The 24,165-nt window shown below is 45.0% G+C and overlaps 1 protein-coding gene and 1 pseudogene across 8 annotated transcripts in view; both read right to left on the bottom strand.

Moving 5' to 3' along the window:
• Nucleotides 1-3,668: 3,668 nt before the first annotated feature.
• Nucleotides 3,669-7,671, bottom strand: LOC138422434 (ezrin pseudogene; annotated as a pseudogene).
• An 8,128-nt stretch (nt 7,672-15,799) lies between these two features.
• LOC138422431 (zinc finger protein 26) overlaps nt 15,800-24,165 on the bottom strand; it is a 63,787-nt gene continuing 55,421 nt past the window's right edge. For 5 of the 8 annotated variants that reach the window (XM_069557338.1, XM_069557340.1, XM_069557341.1 and 2 more), the window contains 3 exons: nt 22,416-22,542; nt 21,059-21,154; nt 15,800-19,630 (listed from right to left, as the gene is read on the bottom strand). In XM_069557338.1, the coding sequence (XP_069413439.1) occupies nt 17,658-19,630; nt 21,059-21,154; nt 22,416-22,542 (2,196 nt within the window). In that variant the 3' untranslated portion in view covers nt 15,800-17,657. Of the gene's footprint in view, nt 19,631-21,058; nt 21,155-22,415; nt 22,559-24,165 lie in introns of all 8 variants that reach the window. The other 3 variants (XM_069557342.1, XM_069557343.1, XM_069557347.1) reach the window with 2 other exon arrangements.

Genomic DNA, 24,165 nt, shown 5'->3' with positions numbered 1-24,165 from the left:
GGACTAACTGGTGTAACCATACAATGAACTACTCAGCAATAAAATAACAGGCTACTGATGCCCACAAATTTCAAAAACATTCAGCTGACACAAAGGATTACCTATTGTATAATTCCATTCATGTGAAATTCTAGAAAAGATAAAAATAATCCATAGGGTTGAATGTGAGATCAATGGTTGCAGTTAGCAGTAGGAGTAGATCTGACTGGGAAGAGGCACAGGAAACATTTTGAGTGCTGGAAAGTTGTACATATTGGTAGCAGTGGTGGTTATATAGACTCAGGCATTTACCAAAATGCATGGAACTCAGGGCTTCTCTGGTGTTCCAGTGGTTAGGATCCCGTGCTTCTACTCCATGCAAGGGGCACAGGTTTGATTCCTGGTCGAGAACTAAGATTCCACATGCTGTGTGGCAAGGAGCCTCCCCACCTCCCAAAAAGGCTTGGAACTTGAACTTTACGTTAAAATAGATATATTTTATCAATAAAATTTATTTTTAAAATGTGGTTCTGAAGAAAGAATGAAGATAGGTAGACTAAAACTTGTTAAAGGAACAATTTTAAAAATTTCGATTTATGTTTGGCTGTGCTGGGTTTTCATTGCTGTGCAGGCTTTTCTCTAGCTACAGTGAGCAGGGGCTACTCTCTAGTTGCAATGCTTGTGCTTCTCATTGCAGTGGTTCCTCTTGTTGCAAAGTAGAGGCTCTAGGGCTCTCAGCCATCAGTAGTTGGGGCTCCTGGGCTTTAGAGCACAGGCTCAATAGTTGTGGCTCAGGGGCTTAGCTGCTCCATGATATGTGGGATCTTCCTGAATCAGGGATCGAACCTGTGTCTCCTGCATTGGCAGGCAGATTCTTTACCACTGAACCACCAGGGAAGCCCTTAAAGGAACAATTTTTAAAATAGCAGGTCTAACCCCATTAGAAAGCAGCAATTGACCAGAGCCTGGGCTCTGTGGAGGATAGCTCTATCGCTATTTTTTAAGGGGTAGCAAGTACAGATGCACTGGTAACACACATATGCCCCAGAGGTGTAAGGCAAACCCCAGAAAGATTTAGAAGCCTGATATCAATGATGTTTTTAGAAGTTTAGTGAACTAGGAATGCTGAGACAGCCCTGTAAAGTAAGGGAAAAGTTATTTAAATTTACACTTGACACCACAAAGAGGTACAACACTTAGTGGACCTCTCCACATTAGGAAGGCAGTTTGGAACACACTCAGAAATTCTACTGTGAACAGTTTCCAATTTTGAGTGAAGCTCAGATCAAGAGCTTGGCAGCAGGCCCAGCGCGGTTGCAAGATTTCCTCCAGATGAAACTGCAAGATGCTTCAGCTCTTGCTGTGTTAGGACAGGAGGGAGATGGGATGCTGTGTGGAGTGGACTTCAGTCTCTAATAGATTTACAAAAGCCTCAGATTTGGGAGGAAGACCATGACTTCTGTGGCAGAGAACTATTTCACTATATCACTGGAGAAATAGATTCTGTGGCAACACACTCTAATAGAGACCAATCTCATCACCACCATGTGGTCCTTGACCAGTGACAGCCATCCTCTGATGGATTATCAGGTTCGTTGACTGCTGCTGCATCTCATCATATTGTGGAAATGATCTATTTGGAATTGGGCCCTGGAAAGTCCATAAAGTAAAATGATTAAGTGGGGAGTCCAGAGCCCTATGTCTTTCATGGGGACCTCCCTACGACCACTGGCTGAGGAGGAGACAACTCAGGCCTGGTTCACAGATACATCAGCACCATATGAAGGGTACCACTGATACATGGAGCCCCCATTTTGTGAAGACCTTCCTAGTGGTCAAAGCTATGAGTAGGATACTTGGAAATCTGCTTTCTGTAGGAGGAGGGATGCCTGGGAACATAGATATGAATCAGTTTCTTGGCAGAAGTAACTCACTTGTCTGGTTGTTAGAATCCCAATAGGACACAAAACTGGGACACCAGGGACAAGAAAGTGTGAAAGAAAGGCGATGTGGTTGAACTTGGTACTTTGGTCATGGACATAAAGCGTGTGGAGTTTTGTGTTTCACACTGATGCCTAAAAGAGATAGAGAAAGCAAACAGGACAGAGAGGCTCATTTTGTGCAAATGCAACAATATCTTTTAAGGCAGAAAAGTGTAGTGATGGAATCATGATCATGAGTAAGTCCACTAGTATTAACATTTATCTGCTGCCCAGAAGCAGTCAGTCTGACACACAAGAAAGTGGCCTGTTGACTGTTCCTAAATTTTACTGTATGTACTTGTGACCCAATGACAGGGTCTGTCCTCAATGACATCCAACTATATTTTTGATATTACAAAGATTAGTCCTTCATAAGTTGTCCCTCTATTTTGATCCTTAAGATCCCACGATCAATTAACCACTTCCAAAGACTTCTGTAGGTCAAGCAATTCTGATTACCACAATGACCTTGAGCCCACTGTAGTTGTAACGGATGAGGTAGGTGCGTGGCCACTGGAACATGATCATTACCACAAGGCCCTTAAGGAAGGACCATTAACCCAGCAGTTAGAAGTCCTACTAGGTCAATAGTTAGACTTGCAGGGGTCCTGGGTCAGAGAGAGTTCGGTGAGAGACAGCTGGTGGCCTTCTCCCTGGGGCCCTTCAGACTTTCTGGCCTTGGGACAATGGGTGAACTGGGGAGCCCAGGGACAAGTTGGGGGCCAACTGGGTCCTGGACACCTGGCTCCCTCAGTGATGATTGCTGGACAAAGCCTGGGGACCTGACCCTGAGGGCCCTGCCAGCTGAGATCTGCCTCCTCAGCCAGGCGTTGGCACTGGTGGAAGGACTCAGACTAGGTCCTGGACAAAAACTCTCAATCAGGGTGACCAGTCCATACAGGAAACCCCTGTTATTAAGCAGGGCCTGGACTTCAGAGGGTGAAAGTCAAGGCTCAGGACCTTAAACAAATAAAGTGAGGGATAATAATGCTGCTTTGCTTACAGGGTTTGCTAAGTATTAAAAGCTGCAAGGAGGAATGGAGACAGAATTAAATGCCTCCTCTTTTCTTTCTTCTTAACAGAAAATAACATTAAAAAAACATTTATTTATTTGTTTTTGGCTGCTCCGTCTTTGTTACTACGTATGGGCTTTGTCTAGTTGAAGAAATCAGGGGCTACTGTCTTGTGGTAGTGTGTGGGCTTTCCGTTTCGGTGGCCTCTCTTGTGGAGCACAGGCTCTATGATACATAGGCTCAGGAGTTGCAGCTCACAGGCTCTAAAGCACAAGCTCAGTAATTGTGGTGCTCAGGCTTAGTTGCCCCAAAGCTTGTGGAATCTTCCCTGACAAGGGATTGAACTGGTGTCCCCTGCATTGAAAGGGAGATTCTTTTTTTTTTTTTTAAGCCACGATGTGGTTTTAATTATACTGAATCTCGTATCACACATGCCAGCATGGAGGAGTTAGTTATTTCAAACTTTACAGGCATCTTTCCTTAATTGATTTCGTCCTGCTTCAAGCAAAAAAAAAAAAAAACAAAAAAACAAAAAAACCACCAAAAAAAAAACACCGGAAGTGATTCAATAAAAATGAAAACAAGAAATCAGGCCTGTTTGGCACTATGATACAATTGGGGGAAATAAACCAGGGAAACTGCCTCCAGTCCCAGCCCCAGAACATTCCCACTGAAGCAACTGCTCTCTTGGTGAAGCACCCGGAGCAGGGAGAGAGTGGCGGCCGGAGGGCTGGGGGCGGCGCAGGGCGGTGTGGGCCGGCCGCCGCGCAGAGCCGAGGATCGGCTCCTCACATGGCCTCGAACTCGTCGATGCGCTGCTTGGTGTTGCCTTGCCGGATCTGCCGCAGCGTCTTGTACTTGTTCCGGCCTTGCCTCATGTTCTTGTTGTGGATGATGTCGTTGTGGGTACGCTTGTTCTCGTCTCTGGCCTGGGACAGCTCATTGGTCAGAGTCATCAGCTGCCGCTGCACCCGCTCGTTCTTCTCGGCCTCGGTGATGCGCTTCTCCTCGTTGCGGTCGTCCAGGATGCCCTCGCTGGACAGCTCGGCGCTCAGCTCCGTGCCCTCCTCCTGCGGGCCCTCATGCACGTGGTAGTTCACCGGCTCGTACACCGGCGGTGGCGGCGGCGCGGTCATCACCAGGTGCAGCTCCTCCCGGGTCTTCACCAGGTCATCCTGGGCTTCCTTGGCCGGAGCTGCCACTCCTCCACCTCGTTCTCCTTGCGCCGCCGCGCCTCCTCCAGGAGGGCGATCTTGGCAGTGTACTCGGCGAGCTCCGTGGCCAATTGCTCCTGGCTCTTGATCTGGTCCGCTGCCTGCCTCTCCAGCTCCTCCTTGGCGCGCAGCGCGGCCAGGCGGTCAGCCTCCAGGCGCCCCGCCTCCTCCTGGGCCCGCTTCCTCTCCTCCTCCAGCTTCAGCGCTCTCTGGATCTGGTCAGAGAGCTCTTTCTCAGCCTTCCTGGTTTTTTCCTCGTAGTCCTGAAGCCTGAGCATCAGCTCCTCCTTCTCACGCATCATCTGCTCTTTTTCTCTCTCCACGGTTTCTCTCCTCTTTTTCTCGGTTTCCAACTGCTGCCGCTCCAGCTGCTTCTGGTGCTTCTCCTCCCGGGCCTGGGCCTTCATCTGCTGCACCTCAATGGTGTCAGGCTTCCAGCGGCGCATGTACAGCTCATGGTTCCCCATGCAGAGCTGCAGGATCCGCTTGTTGATCCGCAGGCGGGGGGCATAGAACACGAAGTCGGGAGCCTTCTTGTCGATGGGCTTGATGACAAACTTCTTGTCATTGAAAGAGATGTTCCTGATCTCGCTCCAGGGGAAGCCGATCTTCGGGGTCAACTTATCGTCTTTCTCATAGATATTTAGTCCAAGGGCATCAACGCCGAGCCAAAGGTCTGTTCCTTTCTTATTTTTTTATCTCAAAATAGTTGATCCCGTACATTTCCAGGTCCTGGGCGATCTTCAGGTATTCCAGCATGGCGCTGTTTTCGAGCATCCCGCGGTGCTCGGCGTGCCACACCTGGATGCGGTCCTCCCACTGGTCCCTGGTGAGCTTGTGCTGGTCCATGACTCTCTGGGGGATGAGCCGCTCGGAGCCAAGGTACCCGGCCTTGTGCAGCTCCTTGTTGTAGTCGCCGAACTTGGCCTGCACGGCGTAGGAGCCCAGGAGCACGGCGGTCTCAGGCGGGCAGTAGATCTCGTCGCTGAGGATGCCCTCCTTCACTTGCAGGAAGAAGAGCTTCTGCGTGATGTCCTGGATGAGCTCCTCAGCCACGTCCTCGGGGTAGAACTTGGCCCGGAACTTGAACTGCAGCGGGCTCTCCTTCCTGACCTCCTGGGCAGACACCTTTTTATCAAGTTTCAACCACGTAGGAAATCCTTTGTTATCCACATACTGGAGGCCAAAGTACCACACTTCCCTAAGGCCGATGGTCTTAACCACCTGATCAAAAAGCTGCTTTCCTGTGGTGTTTGGCTGGATGGCGAATTCCAGCTCCGCATCCATGGTGGTCACTCGGACATTGATCGGTTTCGGCATTTTCGGTTCCGGACGGGTTTCCTCGCCTTCCTTGGAAACAGGCTCTCCAGCAGCAGCTGAAACGCCCTTTCCCGACCTGCAGGCGGAGGAAGCCCAGTGAGCGTGCCCAGCAGCCCTCCTACCGATCCCACAGCTCCCGCCGCTGCCGCCGCCCCGAGACTCCGAAAGGGAGATTCTTAACCACTAGACCACCAAGGAGGCCCTGACATTTGTTTTGTTAGAGGTTTATAGGCTCACTGTGACCTAACCGTGACCTGACCATGACCTGACCTCAAGAACTCATATTTTTCTAGGATGCTGGGGATCCCATCACCCAGCATTTTCTCAGGGTCCTGGCAGAAGTGTCTTCTAGTCCCTCTTGGAGGTCAAAATTGGGGGAATTGGTGAGTAAATTACTCATGATAAATCTACATCAACAACCGTATTTCCTTCAGTATTTATATTATGCCAGGGCATTTCTGATATCTTAATATTGGCCTCTGCCCAGTTCAGCTTTAAGCTAATTAACTAAACAGAAACAAAGGTACCAACAGATCAACAAAATCAAAATCTTGCTCACTGTAAAAGCTAATAGACACACTTCTACCAAAATGGAATAAGAAAACAGAATTTATTGATATTATTAATGAAAAATTCAACGTAAGCACAGAGAAGATTCCAGTTAGTAAGAACCTATAACTTGATGTCAACACATCACATAAATTACTAAAAAAGCAGCCCTGGATAATCTATGAAGCAGGGGCTTCCCTTGTGGCTCAGTGGTAAAGAATCTGCCTGCCAATGAAGGAGATACAGGTTCGATCCCTGATCCCATATGCTGTGGAGCAACTAAGCCCATACGCTACAACTACTAAGCCCGTGCTTAAGAGTAACTCTGAGCCTATTAGCCGAGGCTACTGAAGGCCACATGCCTTGATCCCATTTACCACGAGAGAGGCCACCTCAGTAAGAAGCCTGTGCACCGTAACTAGAGTAGCCCCTGATTGCCACAACTAGAGAAAGACCATGCAGCACTGAATACCCATCACAGCCAAAAATAAAACAAGTGAAATTATTGTTTTTAAATTTAACAAAAATCTATAAATCAGTGTGCAGAAATGTGAGTCCTATGGTATCTTCTGCGCTGCTACTGCTGCTAAGTCACTTCAGTTGTGTCCGACTCTGTGCGACCCCATAGATGGCAGCCCACCAGGCTCCCCCATCCCTGGAATTCTCCAGGCAAGAATACTGGAGTGGGTTGCCATTTCCTTCTCCAGTGATGAAAGTGAAAAGTGAAATCAAAGTTGCTCAGTTGTGTCCGACTCACTGCGACCCCATGGACTGCAGCACCAGGCTCCTCCATCCATGGGATTTTCCAGGCAAGAGTACTGGAGTGGGGTGTGAGTTGCTAATCCTTCTCAGGGTGTCGCCTAGCTTCTGGAATGGATGTGGTGCATCGGTTCTCCAAGCTACTGGCCACTTCCTCCACAACTTGTTTGACTGGCCTGATTTCACTGCTGTGGTGGAGCATGCTGATGTTCTGTGCATGTTCAGATAGTCTGGATCTCTTCAAGCTATATTACAACAATCCAGGAGTAAAACTGAATGTGTAGTGCTGTCTGCTCCGTGGTAATGAAAATATTTCCTTTTTCCTGAGAAGGATACAAAGAATGAAGTTGTGAAATCAAAGGCTGCATATTATGTATCTTAGGGCATGAAAATCTGCTTTAGAAACAATCCCATGTGTGCAAATTGGATCACTACTTGACTGAGCTTGTGTCCAGTCTATAGTCATTCTCTAGGCTACCTTGGGCTTCTACACCATCTATGCTACCTAATTAAACAGGGTTATTGTGGGGCCCTAAATGGGAAACCTTAAAGATGGGCTAGCTTTGCAGTTGGAAACTAAGATGGCGCCTGGTGGAAGACATAGGGGCGTGGTCTATGTTACAGTTTTTGATTGGCTCTCTTGATTTCCGTGCACGTGGACAGCGCGTGATCACCATAGACTCCTGTTATAAAGAAGGCGCATGATGATTTGATCTTTAACGTGATTGGTGCAACTATGGCACATGACAATTTGACCTTTAACATGATTGGTGCAACTATAGAAAGTCCCTCACAAAACCCCCTTGCTTGCCTATATAAGCCAAGAGTTTGTGGCAATAAAGCGGAACTGCTTAGACGGAACCCCTGTCGCGTCTGATTGTCTCTCACTCGCCGCTTGACGAGGGGCTGGGTTGGCAGACAGCAGGCTCACCTCTCCTCGGGACCCCTTGGCTTTGCTGAGGGAAGTTCCACTGCCTCTCTCTTTCTGCGGAGCGCCCCCCGCAGAAACTGGCGTCCAACGTGGGGCGCGAAGCAGATGGACGGAGGTGGTGACACCGTGCGGCTCTGAAAGAAGGAGCGACGAAGGACTCTAGGCTGGTCGCAGCATGGCGCTCCCCTTTAGAGGAGAATCGCCCGAGGTAATCCGGATTTCAAGGTGGGCCCCCCTCTGTTTTGAGGGAAGTGGCAAAAAACTCTCCTGACTTTTCATTCTCCTCTTCTTTTCTGATCTGTTTTGACTCCTTTTTCGGGAGTTTCAGTGAACAGGAGAACGGTTGTGGAGGCAATTGTTAAGTCCTGGCTAGGGCCACTCTCTGGCGGACTTTGAAGGCTCCGCAACAAGTGAGCCTCAGTAACTATAGCCCGACCGGGTGAAACTCCCCTTTAATCATTGTTAACTGAGGACGTGGCCTAGAATCTTCCCTGTGGGCACGGGTCAGGCACTGAAAGGCCATTAGGGCGCCTGCCACTTGAAGACTCCCGTGACAGGATAAGGGGGTCACGGACCGGGCAAGAAACCTCTAGGGTGCCCGCCCCCAGCAAGAAAACTTCCGTGCAACAATGCAGGCACATAAAAAGTTTCAAAAGCATACCACAAGCCCAGCTTTCTGGCCGCCACCACTCCCGGTAGGATTTTTGGTGGTTGTCCTCGGTGACTTTTCTTTCTATGCTCTCTCAGCAGCATGGGAAATAACATTGGGAAATCTGATGAGCCCGCACTCAGGGCACTGAGATATATGCTCATAAGCAGGGGACTTGAGATTTCTGATGCTCAGGCCATTTAGGTCTGGGGGACCATTGTACGGTTAGCCCCCTGGGTTGCTTCGGCCAATCTGTTCTCTTGGGACACTTGGGATCGAGTACAAACCCTTGCTAGGCAGTGAGAGGTTCAACACGGTGAGGGCCCCCCCTTAGGGTTCTGTCTGACCATTTTGGCCCTCAAGCTCTGCTTTTCACGGAGCGAGGAGCATGTCACTGATACGGGTACCCACAATTCAAAATCAGAAAAACAATGGGAAAAGTTTGACGAGGAATGACTCATGTCGGACCAAAATATAGCAAAAGAGACTGTAGGGAATAAAGACTCTAGAGTGAATAGTGGGCCATGGCAGCCTTTTGGGGATGTTAAAGGGGTGAAAGAGAATAGAGACCCCTCTGATGCCCTGAGACTGGGAGCCCAGGGGAGAGACCTGTGCCCCTCCCTGACTCTCCGATTTGAGGAAGTTTTGGGAGCACCTTGGGGGGGAAAGACAATGAGGTCACCTTGGGAAAGGAGAACCTATCCCGGGGACCCTTGGAGATCCTCGATGCCCTTTACCGGCCCCACTCAAGCCTTTCCTGTAAATGTTAACCTGGAGGGGAATAGGTCGGCAGCCTGGTACCCCCTGGGAGGCCAATGATTTAAAAGAGCTCAAAAAGGCAGTGGCAGAGGATGGCCCGAACTCCCTGTGGGCAGAAACTATTCTCCAGGGCCTGGCTCATCAACCGTGTACGACCCAAGACTGGAAGATGCTATGTAAGGCAGTGCTCCCCAGTAACACCTATATCAAATGGTGTGCCTTTCTTAAGGAAGAGTGTCATGCTCAGGCAGAAAGAAATCAAGCTGCCAACCCTGTTATCCCGGTGACTTTCGGGATGTTGTCAGGGACGGCAGATCAATGGAGTACGGGACCTTAACAGGCCACCATTCCTGCTCCTTATACAGATCAGGTACGGTCCATAGGCCTGGCTGCCTGGAAAAAGCATGCAGAGGGTCCCAGTGAGCCCCCTATATTGGGCATCACTCAAAAAAATAACGAAGACCTCTCCACCTTCATAGATCGGGTGGAAAAGAGTATACAGAGAAAATTCCCTCCAGGGCCTCTGAGAGATCAATTTGTTAGGCTATTAGTCTGGGAAGGGATGAACTCAGACCATAAGTTGGCTTGCGCAGGGCAGAAAGACTGCTCTATGGAGCGATGGATTATAGCCACCAAAGACATGGGGATACAGAGCCATCAGACCCGCTCTATTTCAACTGCCCTTCAGGCTCAAACTGAAGCCCTTACCGAGGCGATGACCAAGGCCCTCTCCGCTATGATGGCCTCTGGGGGGACCACATCCAAGGGGCCCCAGCCCTATATGGGTGCCAGCAAGGAATCTTAAAATTTACACCACAAGAGAGAGGTCAAATCAAAATCTGACACAGATTAAAGAGACACTCACATATTGAGCCCAAGAACAAAAAGTTCTTGAGGCGACCTTTTCTTCCCTTTCAGATCATTGATGCGGTGACCCTGGTGGACACTGCTCCTATCCTTTCCTTGCTGACCTTCATCATTGCCATGGCTGTGCAACAGTTTTTAGAATCTTTGAAGCCTGGGTTTAACAACACACAAGGCCATCAACCATGAGGGTAAAACAGTGTCAGCATCCATCGAGTTCAACAAGCTCAGACCATCGAGGTTGTAAACATATCCACTGCCTCTGCTCAAGGATTTCAAACCAGCTCGAACACCTGAGATCCGCCATAATGGGACTCCAACAGCAGCTTGATCTCCACGCCAGGGTGATCGAGACGTTGAGTGTCTTGGCGCGCACAGACTGCGATGTGAAATACCCCAGCTTTTGTCTGACTGCTTTTCCAGTGTTAAAAGAGACTCTAACAGGTGAAAAAGGGAGCAACGAATCTATGGGACTGTACAAAGTCCATTTACCTGGTTTAAAAATGCCTTCTATTTGCTTGTTTTTGTCATTCGCTTGTTTTTGTTATTCCGCTTGTTGTAATGTTTAAGGTAAAAAATCTCACAGCCCGCAATAGGCGCTTACAACAAAAAATAGTTATGCTTGCCCAGGTCATGGAAAAGGAGCCCCACATTAGGCACCCACAAAACCCCTGGATTAATTTAGCCCTTCAAGAGGTTAACCGAGACAGATAAAGAGTTCTAGATGCCCATCTAGAGAGATTCCGCCTAGCCCCCAAGAGGTGGCTGGATAGCCAATGATGGGTAAGACCCTCAGAGGAGGGCAACCTAAGACAGGCACAGCTGCAAGAGGGGCTGGTGAGGCTGGAGGTTGGCCGCCTACAGCTTTACGCCTTGCTCTACAGAACATCAATATAAATGTCTCGAGGGCTTAAATAAAATAAAAAAGGGGGAGATGTGGGGCCCTAAATGGGAAACCTTAAAGATGGGCTAGCTTTGCGGTCAGAAACTAAGATGGCGCCTGGCGGAAGAGATAGGGGCGTGGTCTATGTTACAGTTTTTGATTGGCTCTCTTGATTTCCGTGCACGTGGACAGCGCGTGATCACCATAGACTCCTGTTATAATGAAGGCACATGACGATTTGATCTTTAACATGATTGGTGCAACTATGGCACATGACGACTTGACCTTTAATGTGATTGGTGCAACTATAGAAAGTCCCTCACAAAACCCCCTTGCTTGCCTATATAAACCAAGAGTTTGTGGCAATAAAGCGGAACTGCTTAGACGGAACCCCTGTCGCGTCTGATTGTCTCTCACTCGCCGCTTGATGAGGGGCTGGGTTGGCGGACAGCAGGCTCACCTCTCCTCGGGACCCCTTGGCTTTGCTGAGGGAAGTTCCACTGCCTCTCTCTTTCTGCGGAGCGCCCCCTGCAGATTATGATAGGAATAGTCACCTTGCCAGTCTTTGCTGCTGCTGCTAAGTCGCTTCAGTCGTGTCTGACTCTGTGCGACCCCATAGATGGCAGCCCACCAGGCTCCCCCGTCCCTGGGATTCTCCAGGCAAGAACACTGGAGTGGGTTGCCATTTCCTTCTCCAATGCATGAAAGCGAAAAGTGAAAGTGAAGTCGTTCAGTCATGTCTGACTCTTCGTGATCCCATGGACTGCAGCCTAACAGGCTCCTCTGTCCATGGGATTTTCCAGGCAAGAGTACTGGAGTGGGGTGCCATTGCCTTCTCCTTGCCAGTCTTTAAGAACACACTAATCTCTGCCACCCTCCCTGCTAAGCCCCTTACCTGGAATGCAATATATATATATATATATATATATATATATATATATATATATATATATATATATCTTTTTCATTTACTATCTTACCTGGGGAGTAAGTTTCAGAGCCATCCATCTGGCCTCCTCACCATGGTGGCCCTTAACCAAAGACCAGGGTTCCAATGCAGGGGTTACTCTAATGGCCGAGAATGTCAATCCTGTCCAACAGCAGTCTCTTCCACCAGGGCTGATTTGGCCACTACTGAGTGTCTAAAATAAGAGATGAAGACTGAGTCCCCAGTATAGCACCATTACTAGGAGAGACCAACTAGCATTTGACTATTTTGGCCCTCAAAAGGCCAATGTTTGTCCTCACAGGAAAATCTAATATTCCAGGCATGTGTTTTCTTTCCTGCCCCCAGGGCCTCAGCCGGCACCACTATCCAAAGGCTTACAAAATGTCTGGTCAGCCAGTATGCTATCCCATATACACTGCATCAGTCCAGAGGACCCACTTTGCATTAAAGGATGTGCAAGACTATGTCCAGCACAAAAGGACCCACTGCATGTACCAGTAGCTGCTTCTGCAAGAGAGCTTTGGAACAGCCTTGTGAAAGCACAGTTGAAGCCCCAGCTCAGAAGAAATATTCTGACAGGACAGAGTGCTTCCCTTCAGAGTGCAGTCTACGAAATGGACAAAGGCAGTGCTGTGTTCTCAAAGTGGAAGAACCCAGCAGTGAGGGTAGGCCTCACCAACCACCACTACCAAAGACCCTCCAGGGGCCGTTGTGCTTCCTGGACACTCCACTCCAGGCTGCAGAGTTAAGAGGTCTCTGCACAGGAGACATACATTTCACCAGGGACAGAGCGTTTCCCACTTAATTAATAAAGACAGACACGACTTGAGGATTGTGCTCCTTATAACCTGGGACCAGCAGGAAAGAGGAGCTGTTGTCTATGCAGGTTGTCTGATACATCATGAGGAGAATGGGCTGCCATCATACATGGGGCAGAGAATCTGAGTTGATGCAGGTAACCCACCGAGATCCTCCTTGGCGTTTCCTTGCCCACTTGTGATGGTAACTGGAGAAACACAGCAGCTTGGGTGTGAGAAGGGCATGGTGACCAGGGCCCTTAGGAATGAGGATCTTGCTCTCACTGACGTTAGCAATGGTGGCAGCTGTGAGAATCTGGAATGCGTAACAGGTGAGAGCAAACAGTTGCAACAGGAGGGCTGTAGTTCTTCCTGATTTCCCTCTTCTTAGTCTCTCTCTAGACAAACCCAACCTTGGAAGGGATGCTCTGTGCAGTTGTGGAGCTGAACCACCCAGATCCCTCTTCCAGAACAACCTGCTGCCCAGAGGCAGGGACTCCCTCCACTTGTCAACTTGTCCAGAGTTGGTCTCAGGGGAAAAGGGCTGCTTCATCTGAGATCACTCTCTCCTCAGGGCAGCCTGCCTCTACTGACTGACAGCTCAGGGTTGTAAGGGCCTGAATGTCATGCCAAATATGAGATACTTTTATGAGTGATTCTCTTCAGAGCCTCTGCTGGTCTGGCCAATGTCTCCACAACCTACAGTGCAGTTTTGACTTTTCCTTTGACCAATCCATTCCCTTCTCTTCTCCCGTTACTTCATGTTGATTCTCAATAAACATCTTGCACCCCAAACTTCACCTCAATATCTGCTTCCAGAGGCCGCAACTTATGATATAGTCTGACCTTGCTGTCAGTGAGGAGCAGCACTTGGGTTGTAATAATGAACACAACTTGAACCAGCTGAAACAAACATGGGGATTTATTATAAGGATATTTGGGATATCTCACAGAAAATCCAATAATCAAGGCAAGAAAATGGCAGAGATAAACCCACACTTCAAGACAAGAACCAGATCCTGGAACCCAGCCAGGATGCTCATGACTTGGCTTCCGTGGTGGCTTCACACTTCTCTCATTGCAGCTATGCCTCTTTATGTGGTAGAAAACACAGCCACTGACACCACTCACATTTATGTACCAAAGCTTCAGTTGTTAACATTATATAGACAAATAAGAGAGTCCTAGCTTTCCAGAAGCTTCCTAATGGGAAAGAGAAAACATCCAACGATTTTTATCACCAGTGAAATACATGTACAGGTTCATATAGGTTGAATAGGTATTAACAAGGAACAAGGGCATTTCAGTGGCAGTAGATTGACAAAAAAGCACACACACACAAAAGCATAAAGACAGATTGTAGAGATTGTAGAACTCTCAAGTAGGTTAAGGACACAAAAACAAAACAAAACCAAGACTGTAAGAGGAAAGATAAAGTATTCAGAAATTATGAACAGGTATGGTTTTGTATAAAAGTACTCATATACCACGAGGACATTACAGCTTCAGTCCACAATTGTATGTGTGTGTGTGCACGCACATGTGCTCAGTCATGTCCAGCTCTTTGCAACCTCATGGACTGTAGCCCACCAGGCTCCTCTGTCCATGGGATTTTCCAGGTAAGAATACTGGAGTGGGTTGCCATTCCTTCTCCAGGTGGATCTTCCTGATCCAGGGACCAAAGCCATGTCTCCTGTGTCTCCTACATTGGCAGGCGGATTCTTTACTGCTGAGCCACCTGGGAAGCCAAGTCTATAATTAGCCACATGGTATTTCAATAGAAGAGTGTATAATCAGAATTGCATCTTAAAATAAATAGTATGTATATAAGCGCAAAAAATGAACTGAAAGGACGAAAAGGGCAAAAAATATGCATACAGCTGCTGAGTCATAGCTGAATTAGTTAATTGGCATGCAGGCCAGCACTAGGTGCTCAGCATCTAAAAACTTGTTGGTATCATGTTTGTAGGCTAACAAACTCAATGAAATTGACAATCTGGGCACATACTGGAGTAAATGACCAAATGACTGAGATCTCGAGTGTAGAGTCCAAATGTCTATGGATGTATACTTTGCTATGTAATGCAGATGTTGGTAGATATGTCTGATATTCTTTGGGTTCATTTCATCTCAGGGTTCTACATGTGATCAAAAAGTCACATGAAATAAAAATGTCAGGAACATATATATCCATACAGATAATGGTGTCTGAAAATATCAAAGCCCACAAAGAAAAGCTGAACACAAGGCAATCCTGATATAGGTCTCAGAATTCATAGATAGGACCTCCAGAAGATCCAGTATTTAATGTAAGGAATATAATAGAAAGTATGCTCTGCAGGATTGCTTCCACACCAATGGAGGAACCTGGGAGGTGAAAGAGGAAAGGGAAGGAGATGCTCCTCCTCAAGTATTCCATCTAAATCTCATTTATTGAGCTTCACAAAACCATAAGTAAATCCAGCCTAACTTTAAAATTGGCTTTCTTGATGCAGCATTTGTAGTAGGAATCAGTGAGGGAAAATATATTTTTGTGGTTTACCAAGGTGTCTTAAAAATGTAACACTAAGAATCTCTAATTTCAGAATCAGAGGCCTCTTGTGACCCTTCAGAAGACAGAATGCCAAGTGAGTTCTACACCACACACTTGGGAGGTGGAACATCAGGTATTTTGATAAACAAAACCCCTGCTGCCAGCATCAGCCCTGGCACAGGATGACAGACATCAGACCCTTAGGAAACACATTTGCCCTGGGATTCAATCAAAAGGCCAGTGAAGTTTCATCATCTCAAAAAGGAAGTTCTAAGATTAACTGCTTAATAGTTCAAAAATAATCTAGAACAGGAGTGAGCAAAACTAGGAAGTTTTTAGACAATAGACTCCTGGGCCCAATCCAAGACCCAACAAGCCAATCACTGGGCTGAGGAAAGAGACCCAGGATAGATGGAAAAGAAAAAATGGAAAACAACAACAACAACCCACAAAGTAAAACACCACACTGTAACTACTTGTTCTTTTACAAAGGTCTGTTTCACCAACCTGGTAAAATGACCTTGAGGTATTAGGGAGAAAAGTAGGAAGTCCATAAATTTATGTATGAATAAAAATTTGGGAAATAGGACTTTGTTGAAATTCTGGTACAACAGTTCATGAATTTACCCTCATTTATTTAATATTCCAATTTTCCAACAATGATGTAAAATTGTACGTAAAGAAAAAAATACTGCTAGAATCAAAGGTACCAAACACCACACTGTTAAAACGACTTGTGCATGACAGAAGGCCTGATTTTTCCAAGTATGGAAACTAGACTAGACTTTTCTGAATTTCACCATCATACAAAAAACATAGTTGATTTTGTCAAACAACATTATAGAGAGATTGCTACAAAAGTCTAAATAAACCTAGGCATGGGCCATGCATTTTCAGAAGGAACCACCCTTATAAAATGGTAAGCACACATAGGAAATTTCTCTTGTGCATGATATGACAGTTGAAAGGCAAGTGAAACACTAATATTTCCAATGATGAAATAATAAAAACTTGTTTTCTGATACCTGTCTGGTAATCACAGAAATCTGCAGGAAGGCAAAATAGGCTTCCTGGGATACACAAAAAATATGGTTCTCACCACGTAATCCTCTATATTTTATATTCTCTGCATAGTGACTCTCAAGTACTAGTTTCTTCATCTAATTTTTACAGGATATTTTACGAAACACCAAAACATAATAGCAGCACACAATATTCATGACAATTCATCACAGTAAATTAAAATACAAGTTGTACTTGGGTGACATAGCACTTAAGATACACACACTGGATGCATGGAGGCACCTTGTTACACAAGGAGGGCATTCTGCTCCAAGTTAATGCCACTGAGCAGGAGTGCAGAGCCACAGTGCCCACTCCTCACAATTCACTCGTGCCATTCTGCAGTTCTACACTAGAATACTTATTAACCAGGTTATATATAAACTGTTTCTCAGAGTCTAGGATCCAAAAGACTTTATATAATGTTGGCTTTTGCTACTAAAGAGAAAGGTCAGTGACAACAATAGAGCCTCTTATAAACTGAGAAATCATAAGGAAATGTGTTGATATTACATGCTACTTATTGAGCAGTAAGACATGTGCTATGAGTTACCATTTTTATAGTATTATTAAAATAGAAAAACCAGTGGCACATGGTATGTCTTCATAGACATCAGAGGCACTACAAGGCATGTACATCTCATGCTCCCAATTACATTACCATATGTAATTCCAAAATACAAAACACAGCCTGTGACACAGGAAAATAAGCCATTATTATATACCATGGAGAAATTTTATATTCCAAAGACTCAATTTATTCACATTTTTAGAAACTTCATACTTGAGCCTTAATATAATTTAGAACCAGTTATTTTTGGTACCCATGTCTATAAAGAGTGCATGGCTTTCCATTATAGCATTATATCTAGGGGCATGTATTTCTAATGTCTCTAAACCACAGGATACAATATGGTGGGGTTACTTGCAGAAGATTGTCCCATATTTAGTATTTTCAAAGAATTCATTCCTGAGGGCATCTTCTTATGTACAATGAGCTGTTATTTCTTGATGAAAATATCACCTCACTTGCTGTATTCATGAAGTTTTCCTTAACTCACTGGAATAGGGTTCATTTTCAGTGGTAATTTTTCCAATGGCTAATGAAATTTGATCTCTGGAAAGCTTTCTGATAGTCACAGTATTCTTCTGTACTGTTAATTTTCTACTGTAAAAGGTTTGACAACGGTTTGAAATGTTTTTGAAATCCACTGCAATTCATAGGGTCATTCTCCCTCTATGGATTCTAATATAAGAAACACATCAGTCTGCTGAAAGCTTCCCCGACATAACCTATTTAGAGTTCCTAACTTAAAAGTGTATTCAGACATATAATGTGATATAACTATTATCTGAAAGATTTACCATAACTGATGAGGTAAGATCTCTGCAAAGACTAACATTAATACCATTCTTAGGATTTCTTTACTGTATGAGTTCTCCGATGATTAATGAGCTGTGACTTTTGGGAGAAGGCTTTCCCACATTCACTGCATTGAAAAGGTTTCTCTCCTGTATGGATTCTCTGATGATTAACAAGCTGTGACTTCTGAGAGAAGGCCTTTCTACATTCACTGCAACTGTAGGGTCTCTCTCCTGTGTGTGTCCTCTGATGTGGTATGAGGTGTGACTTCCGAGAGAAGGCTTTGCCACAGTCGCTGCATTCAAAGGGTTTCTCTCCTGTATGTGTCCTCTGATGATTTATGAGACTTGACCTCTCCCTGAAGGCTTTCCTACATTCACTGCATTCATAAGGCTTTTCTCCTGTATGAGTTCTCTGATGTCTAATTAGTTCTGATTTTTCAAAGAAAGCTTTTTGACAAAGACTGCATCCATATGGTTTCTCTCCTGTGTGAATTCTCTGGTGAGTATTGAGCTGTGACTTCTGGGAGAAGGCTTTTTCACAGTCCCTGCATGCATAAGGTTTTTCTCCTGTATGGGTTCTCTGATGTGTTGCAAGGCTTGACTTTTCACCAAAGGCTTTCCCACATTCACTGCATTCATAGGGTTTCTCTCCTGTGTGTGTCCTCTGATGTGATATAAGATGTGACTTCTGACAAAAGGCTTTTCCACACTCACTGCACACATACGGTTTTTCTCCTGTATGAATTCTCTGGTGATTAGTGAGGCTTAATTTTTCACTGAAAGCTTTCCCACATTCACTGCACTCGTAGGGTTTTTCACCTGTATGAGTTCTCTGATGTCTGACAAGCTGGGATTTCCTACTGAAAGCCTTCCCACACTTAGTGCATACAAACGGTTTCTCTCCTGTGTGTGTCATCTGATGTGATAAGAGGTGAGATTTCTGGGAAAAGGCTTTCCCACACTGGATGCATCCATGAGGCTTCTCTCCTGTATGGGTTCTCTGATGGTTAATAAGACTAGACCTCTCTCTGAAGGCTTTCCCACATTCACTGCACTCATAGGGTTTCTCTCCAGTATGAATTGTTTGATGTCTAATTAGCTCTGATTTCTCAAAGAAGGCTTTTCTACAATCGCTACATCCATAGGGTTTTGTTCCTGTGTGGGTCCTGTGATGTGTGACAAGCTGTGACTTCCTGCTGAAGGCTTTCCCACATTCTCTACATTCAAAAGGTTTCTCTCCTGTATGAATCCTTTGATGATTGATGAGATTTGACTTTTCACTAAAAGCCCTCCCACATTCAGTGCATCCATAGGGTTTCTCTCCTGTGTGTGTCCTCCAATGTGATATGAGATGTGACTTCCGGGAGAAGGCTTTCCCACACTCACCACATTCATATGGTTTCTCTCCTGTATGTGTCCTCTGATGGGATGTCAGCTGTGACTTTTGGGAGAAGGCTTTCCCACACTGGCTACAATTGTAAGGTTTCTCTCCTGTATGAGTTCTATGATGTGTAATAAACTGTGACTTCTGGGGAAAAGTTTTGCCACATTTACCACAGCCATAGGCTATTTCTCTTATATGTCTGCTCTGATGTTTAATGAGACTTGATTTCTTATTGAAGCGTTTCCTACATTCACTGCATTCATAGAGCTTCTCCCCTGAACGACTTCTGTGATATATGATGATCTGTGACTTCTTATAGCTAATTTTATCACATGCATAGTATTTTAACCAAGTATCAGTTTCCTCAGTCTTGGTATGGAGAAATAATTTATCAAATATGTTTAAGTCAGCTGGTTCCATTCTTCCATAGTTTGCTTTTGGAATAAGAAAATCTAAATGATGTTTTAAAATTAATCCATCTATGTCACCTTCTTTGTTTGATTTCCTTAAAGGAATAAAGTTCGTGCTCAGATTAAACTTTTTTCCAAGTGCATCACATTCATGATCTTGTTTCATATTTTTAAACTTCTTGTTATCCTTGTGCCAAGTCATGTGACCGTTTACTTGAAAGACTTGATCTATGAAGAAAAAAAAAAAAGTCCTATAAGTCCTTTCATAGATGTGTTTATTGAATAAAAACCTAGAAATGCTATTTGATGGAATTAAGGCCTTTTAATGTTTAGTTTCCTAGTATGACTGCAATATCTAACCTCTAGGTATTGAAAAACACTTTAAACACTGTAAACAAGAACAGAAAGCAGACAGTAGATTAAGTTTAAATGAAACTGACCACCAACTTGGGGCAAAGGGAGTAATCGCTGAACAGGCTACATGGGCTCACTCCACAGGTCCTCAGTGTCACCTGCCCCCCCTCAGCCACACTCAGAGGACACTGCAGCTCAGGTCAATTGTGGGACACAACCAGCATGCCCACATCTCTCCACCAAGAGATGGAGAGATGGGCTGCAAGTGCATTCTTGGGCCATGTGCAGGGATGCCAGATACTCTGGAGCCTTAATATTCCCTGGGGCAATACTCAGTCACTGAGAAACAGGAGACAGAGGGTGGTGCTAGCTTTCTGGTTCCTCAGAGGGTTCCCAGAAGCACACTGTTCATGCATTCCTCTCTCACCCCATCTCACTTCCTCTTCTCCCACTAACACTGTAGAGATCACAGTCCCACTAAGTATCTCAGGGTCTGCTTTTGAGGGACCTTGAATTAAGTCAGTGTCACACAACAGGAAACGAGGAGGAGGGCCCAGCTCTTCAGAGCAGTGCTGGATGCTTGGTGGTGCCACGTAACTCACAAAAGAAGATGAGAACTGGGATCTACACTAGCTAGTAATTTGGGAAGTTCAGACTAGGATTAGTTTAAAGTGGGAATAGAGAAGTCTTTCAAAAGATGTTTTCCAAAGGTAAAAAACTTAGTTAAAAAAAAAAAAAAGGTAGAAAAGAGGTAATTCCATATACTCCATGTCTAGGCTACAGAAAAAGCACAACAGAACTTGACCAACTAAGGGGAGAAGTGGACCAACAGTTTGGGAGGAATAATAATCCACTTTCTGATATAATAAGGCTGAACAGAGAGGGTTTCACATCAGAGACACCCAAAGTGGGAAAAATAAAGCCCTGATGGTCAAGCGCAGGTGTCTTTGACCACAGAGAGAAGGGAGGACAGAAGGAGATTAACCACATCAGGGGACAGAATACCTAACAAGAAGTCAAAGTCCCAGATGTGAAAGAATGGGAATAACATCATGGGCCAAACCAGCTGGAAACATTTCACTTCAAGCTACGAGCAAAGAAGCCACATGTACTTCAAGCTATGAGCAAAGAAGCCACATGTAATGTGATTCAATTCAGTAGCTCATGTTAACTGTTCTGAATCACCATTAAAGGTTTGAGATTTTGAAAAGAGCCCTCTAAGGCACATTTCAAGGATGCCAAGCACCACCAGCTGAGAATGACTTCCACCTTCTCTCCTCTGTCTGGTCTTCATATACTCACCTAACGAGTCTGAACTTGGAATTTCTCCATCTCCTGTCCATGGCTCTTCCCCTTGCTCCAACTTAAGGATGACACCAGGTTTCATAACTTCATAACCTGTTCAGGGAAAATCACAAAAACCTTGGCCCCTACTGCATGGCCTTTGAGGCCTCTGAAGAAGAAGCAAGGTTTGGAATTAGCTGACCCAGTGAAGCCACCCACATGAATACCAACAAAGTAAACAATCCTCAGAGGAATGGTAACAGTCTCCCCAGTGGATAATATGGTCTAAGAATCTTTGACTTCTATAACTCAAGTCCAAAACCATAAACCTTTCAGAGGCTCTGTAGTTGGTCTGCCCTGGTTCAAATCCAGGCTCTTTCATTTCCTAGCTGTCAGGCCTTGGGAAAAATACTTAACTCTTTTCTTTGTTTCAATTTCCTCACTAGAAGAAAAAAAAAAATAGTGCAGCACACCTGCCACACAGGATTACTCTTACAATTGAGTCAATATAAGAACAATATGTGAAATTTGGTAAATTACATGCCTCAGGAGCTTTGTTGCTGTTCAGTCACTCAGTCGTGTCCGACTATTTGCGACCCCATGGACTGCAGTATGCCAGGCTTCCCTGTCCTTTGCCATCTCTCAGAGCTTGCTCAAACTCATGTCCACTGAATCAGTGATGCCATCCAACCATATTCAATCTTTCCCAGCATCAGGGTCTTTTCTAATGAGTTTGCTCTTCATATTAGGTGGCCAAAGTATTGGAGCTTCAGTTTCAGCATCAGTCCTTCCAGTGAATATTCAGGACTGATTTCCTTTAGGATTGACTAGTTTGATCCTCTTGCAGTTCAAGTGACTCTCAAGAGTCTTCTCCAATACCACAGTTCAAAAGCATCAATTCTTCAACACTCAGCCTTCTTTATGGTCCTACTCTCACTCACATCCATATATGACAACTAGAAAAACCATAGCTTTGACAATATGGACCTTTGTTGGTAAAGCCTCAGGAGCCTCACTACCACTATTGCTATTAACTTCAGAGGTGGCACAATGAAATTAAGACTTCATTATTGGAAGGTGAGGTTCAAATACTTTTCCTGGGACTGTCATAGTCCAAGAACTTTGATTTCTAAAATTTAGGTCCAAAATCATTAAAAAATTTGCAAGTCCCAGAACTCTCAGAAACTAAAAAAGAACAAGCAAGGTACTAGACACAATATGAGATCTTCTGGGAAGTTTTTCTTTTTTTGTCCATGCTACAAAGCTCTCAGGATCATAGTTCCCTGACCAGGGATTGAACCCAGGCCCCCCTGAAGTAGAAGTACAGAGTTCTAACTGCTGGACTGTCAGGGAAGTCCTGGGTAGCTTTTCTTACCTAGGGACACGAGACTGCTATAATTCTCCAACATGACATCCTTGTATAAGTCCTTCTGATGGGGGTCCAGTAGCTGCCATTCCTTCTGGGTGAAGTCCACAGATAAATCTTCAAATGAGAATGACCCCTGTAAGAGCACAGTCCTAGTGAATCAGAAGCAGAAATCACTAGGTGATATAGGAAACAAGTATCAGAGCTTAAACACATCATTTTTATCATGGTAAGTTACAGAATGTCTATTGGGTCCCAACTTTTGCACTCTATTTTGTGGGATAAAAGGCAATTATGCATTCTTTCATCCTCTCATTTACATGAGAACTGAAATACATGAGTTTAAATTTTCCAAACCACTAACAAAGTTTTCACTGAATGTCAAATTTGGCACCAGAAGAGGCAGCAACAAAAGAAAGATAATAAAACAATATCCTCAAAAACTTCTTAGGTTGTAGACATATACAAATGTGTACACTTATAAATAAAGCAAGTTGCTTTAAGAGTTAAGGCAGAAAGTCCAGTGAGGGCATGACATGGGTCAGAGAGGGAGCCCAGCACTCCATCTATGGTCATATCAGTCTCTACTGAAGATGTGATACATGAAATAAAGTTTTAGGAAATTAGTAGTGGTTTCCATAGAAAAGGGGATGCAAAAGCATTCTGAGTGACATCAGGTCCAAAATGGGGACCCAAACTGCTAGGGTAACACAGTATAAACAGTTCAGTCAGACAAGGTCCCAGGGTACCTGTAGTGACTGGACTGCAGGCCACAGTAGGAGCAAGGCAGATGTGGTTACCACACCTTCTCACTGCTGACAATTAGCCATTAGAGATTTTACAGGATGGAAGTGATATAACCTAATTTACATTGCAGAAAGATATTCAGATATTAAAAAAATTAATTTTATTTATTTATTTTTATTTTTGACTGCTCTAGATCTTTGTTGCTGTGTGTGGCCTTTCTCTTGCTACAGTGCACAGGCGGCTCAGTGTGGTGGCTTCTCCTGTTGCAAAGCACAGGCTCTAGGGCACATGGGCTTTTGGTAGTTGTCGCATGCAGACTCTAGAGCAAGCAGGCTTAAGTAGTTGCAGCTCACAGGCTCTGGAGTGTAGGCTCTGTAGTTGTGGTGCATGGGCTCAGTTACCCCGTGGCATGAGGAATCTTCCCAGACCGGGGATCGAACCCCCGTCTCCTACATTAGCAGGCAGATTCTTAACCAATGGACCACTAGGGAAGTCGTGGTATCTGGATTTTAAATCAAGATGGATTTCTGTCCCAAAGTCTCCTGAGATGACAAGAAAGCACAAACATACTCTTTCAAAAATTCACAATACCACCAGAAAATAAGAAACCTGACTGTAAACAGCACATCACACACTTTGAGAGTGATGAAAGGGAAAAACCTACAATCAAGAATACTCTGCCTACCAAGCAATCTTGTTCAGATTTGACAGAAATCAAACACTTTACAGACTAAAGAAAACCTAAAAGAATTCAGCACCACCAAACCAGCTTTACAACAAATGACAAAGGAATGTCTCAAGGTGAAAAAGAAAATTAAGAAACAAGAAAGTCCACCAGTAAAGGCAAACACACAGTAAACCTGGTAATCCACACACAAAGCTGGTGAGAAGGTTAAAAGACAAAGCTGGTAAAATCATTTATCAATAAGCAGTTAAGGGATCATAAAATAGATGTAAAATATGGTAACAACAGTAATTGTGAGGGGAGGAGAATATAAATGCAGGCTTTTAA

The sequence above is a fragment of the Ovis canadensis genome, chromosome 17 (assembly GCF_042477335.2).
Source record: "Ovis canadensis isolate MfBH-ARS-UI-01 breed Bighorn chromosome 17, ARS-UI_OviCan_v2, whole genome shotgun sequence".
Taxonomy (NCBI): Eukaryota; Metazoa; Chordata; class Mammalia; order Artiodactyla; family Bovidae; genus Ovis; species Ovis canadensis.
The sequence above is the reverse complement of the archived record's forward strand: the minus strand, read 5'-3'. Positions and strand labels throughout refer to the sequence as shown.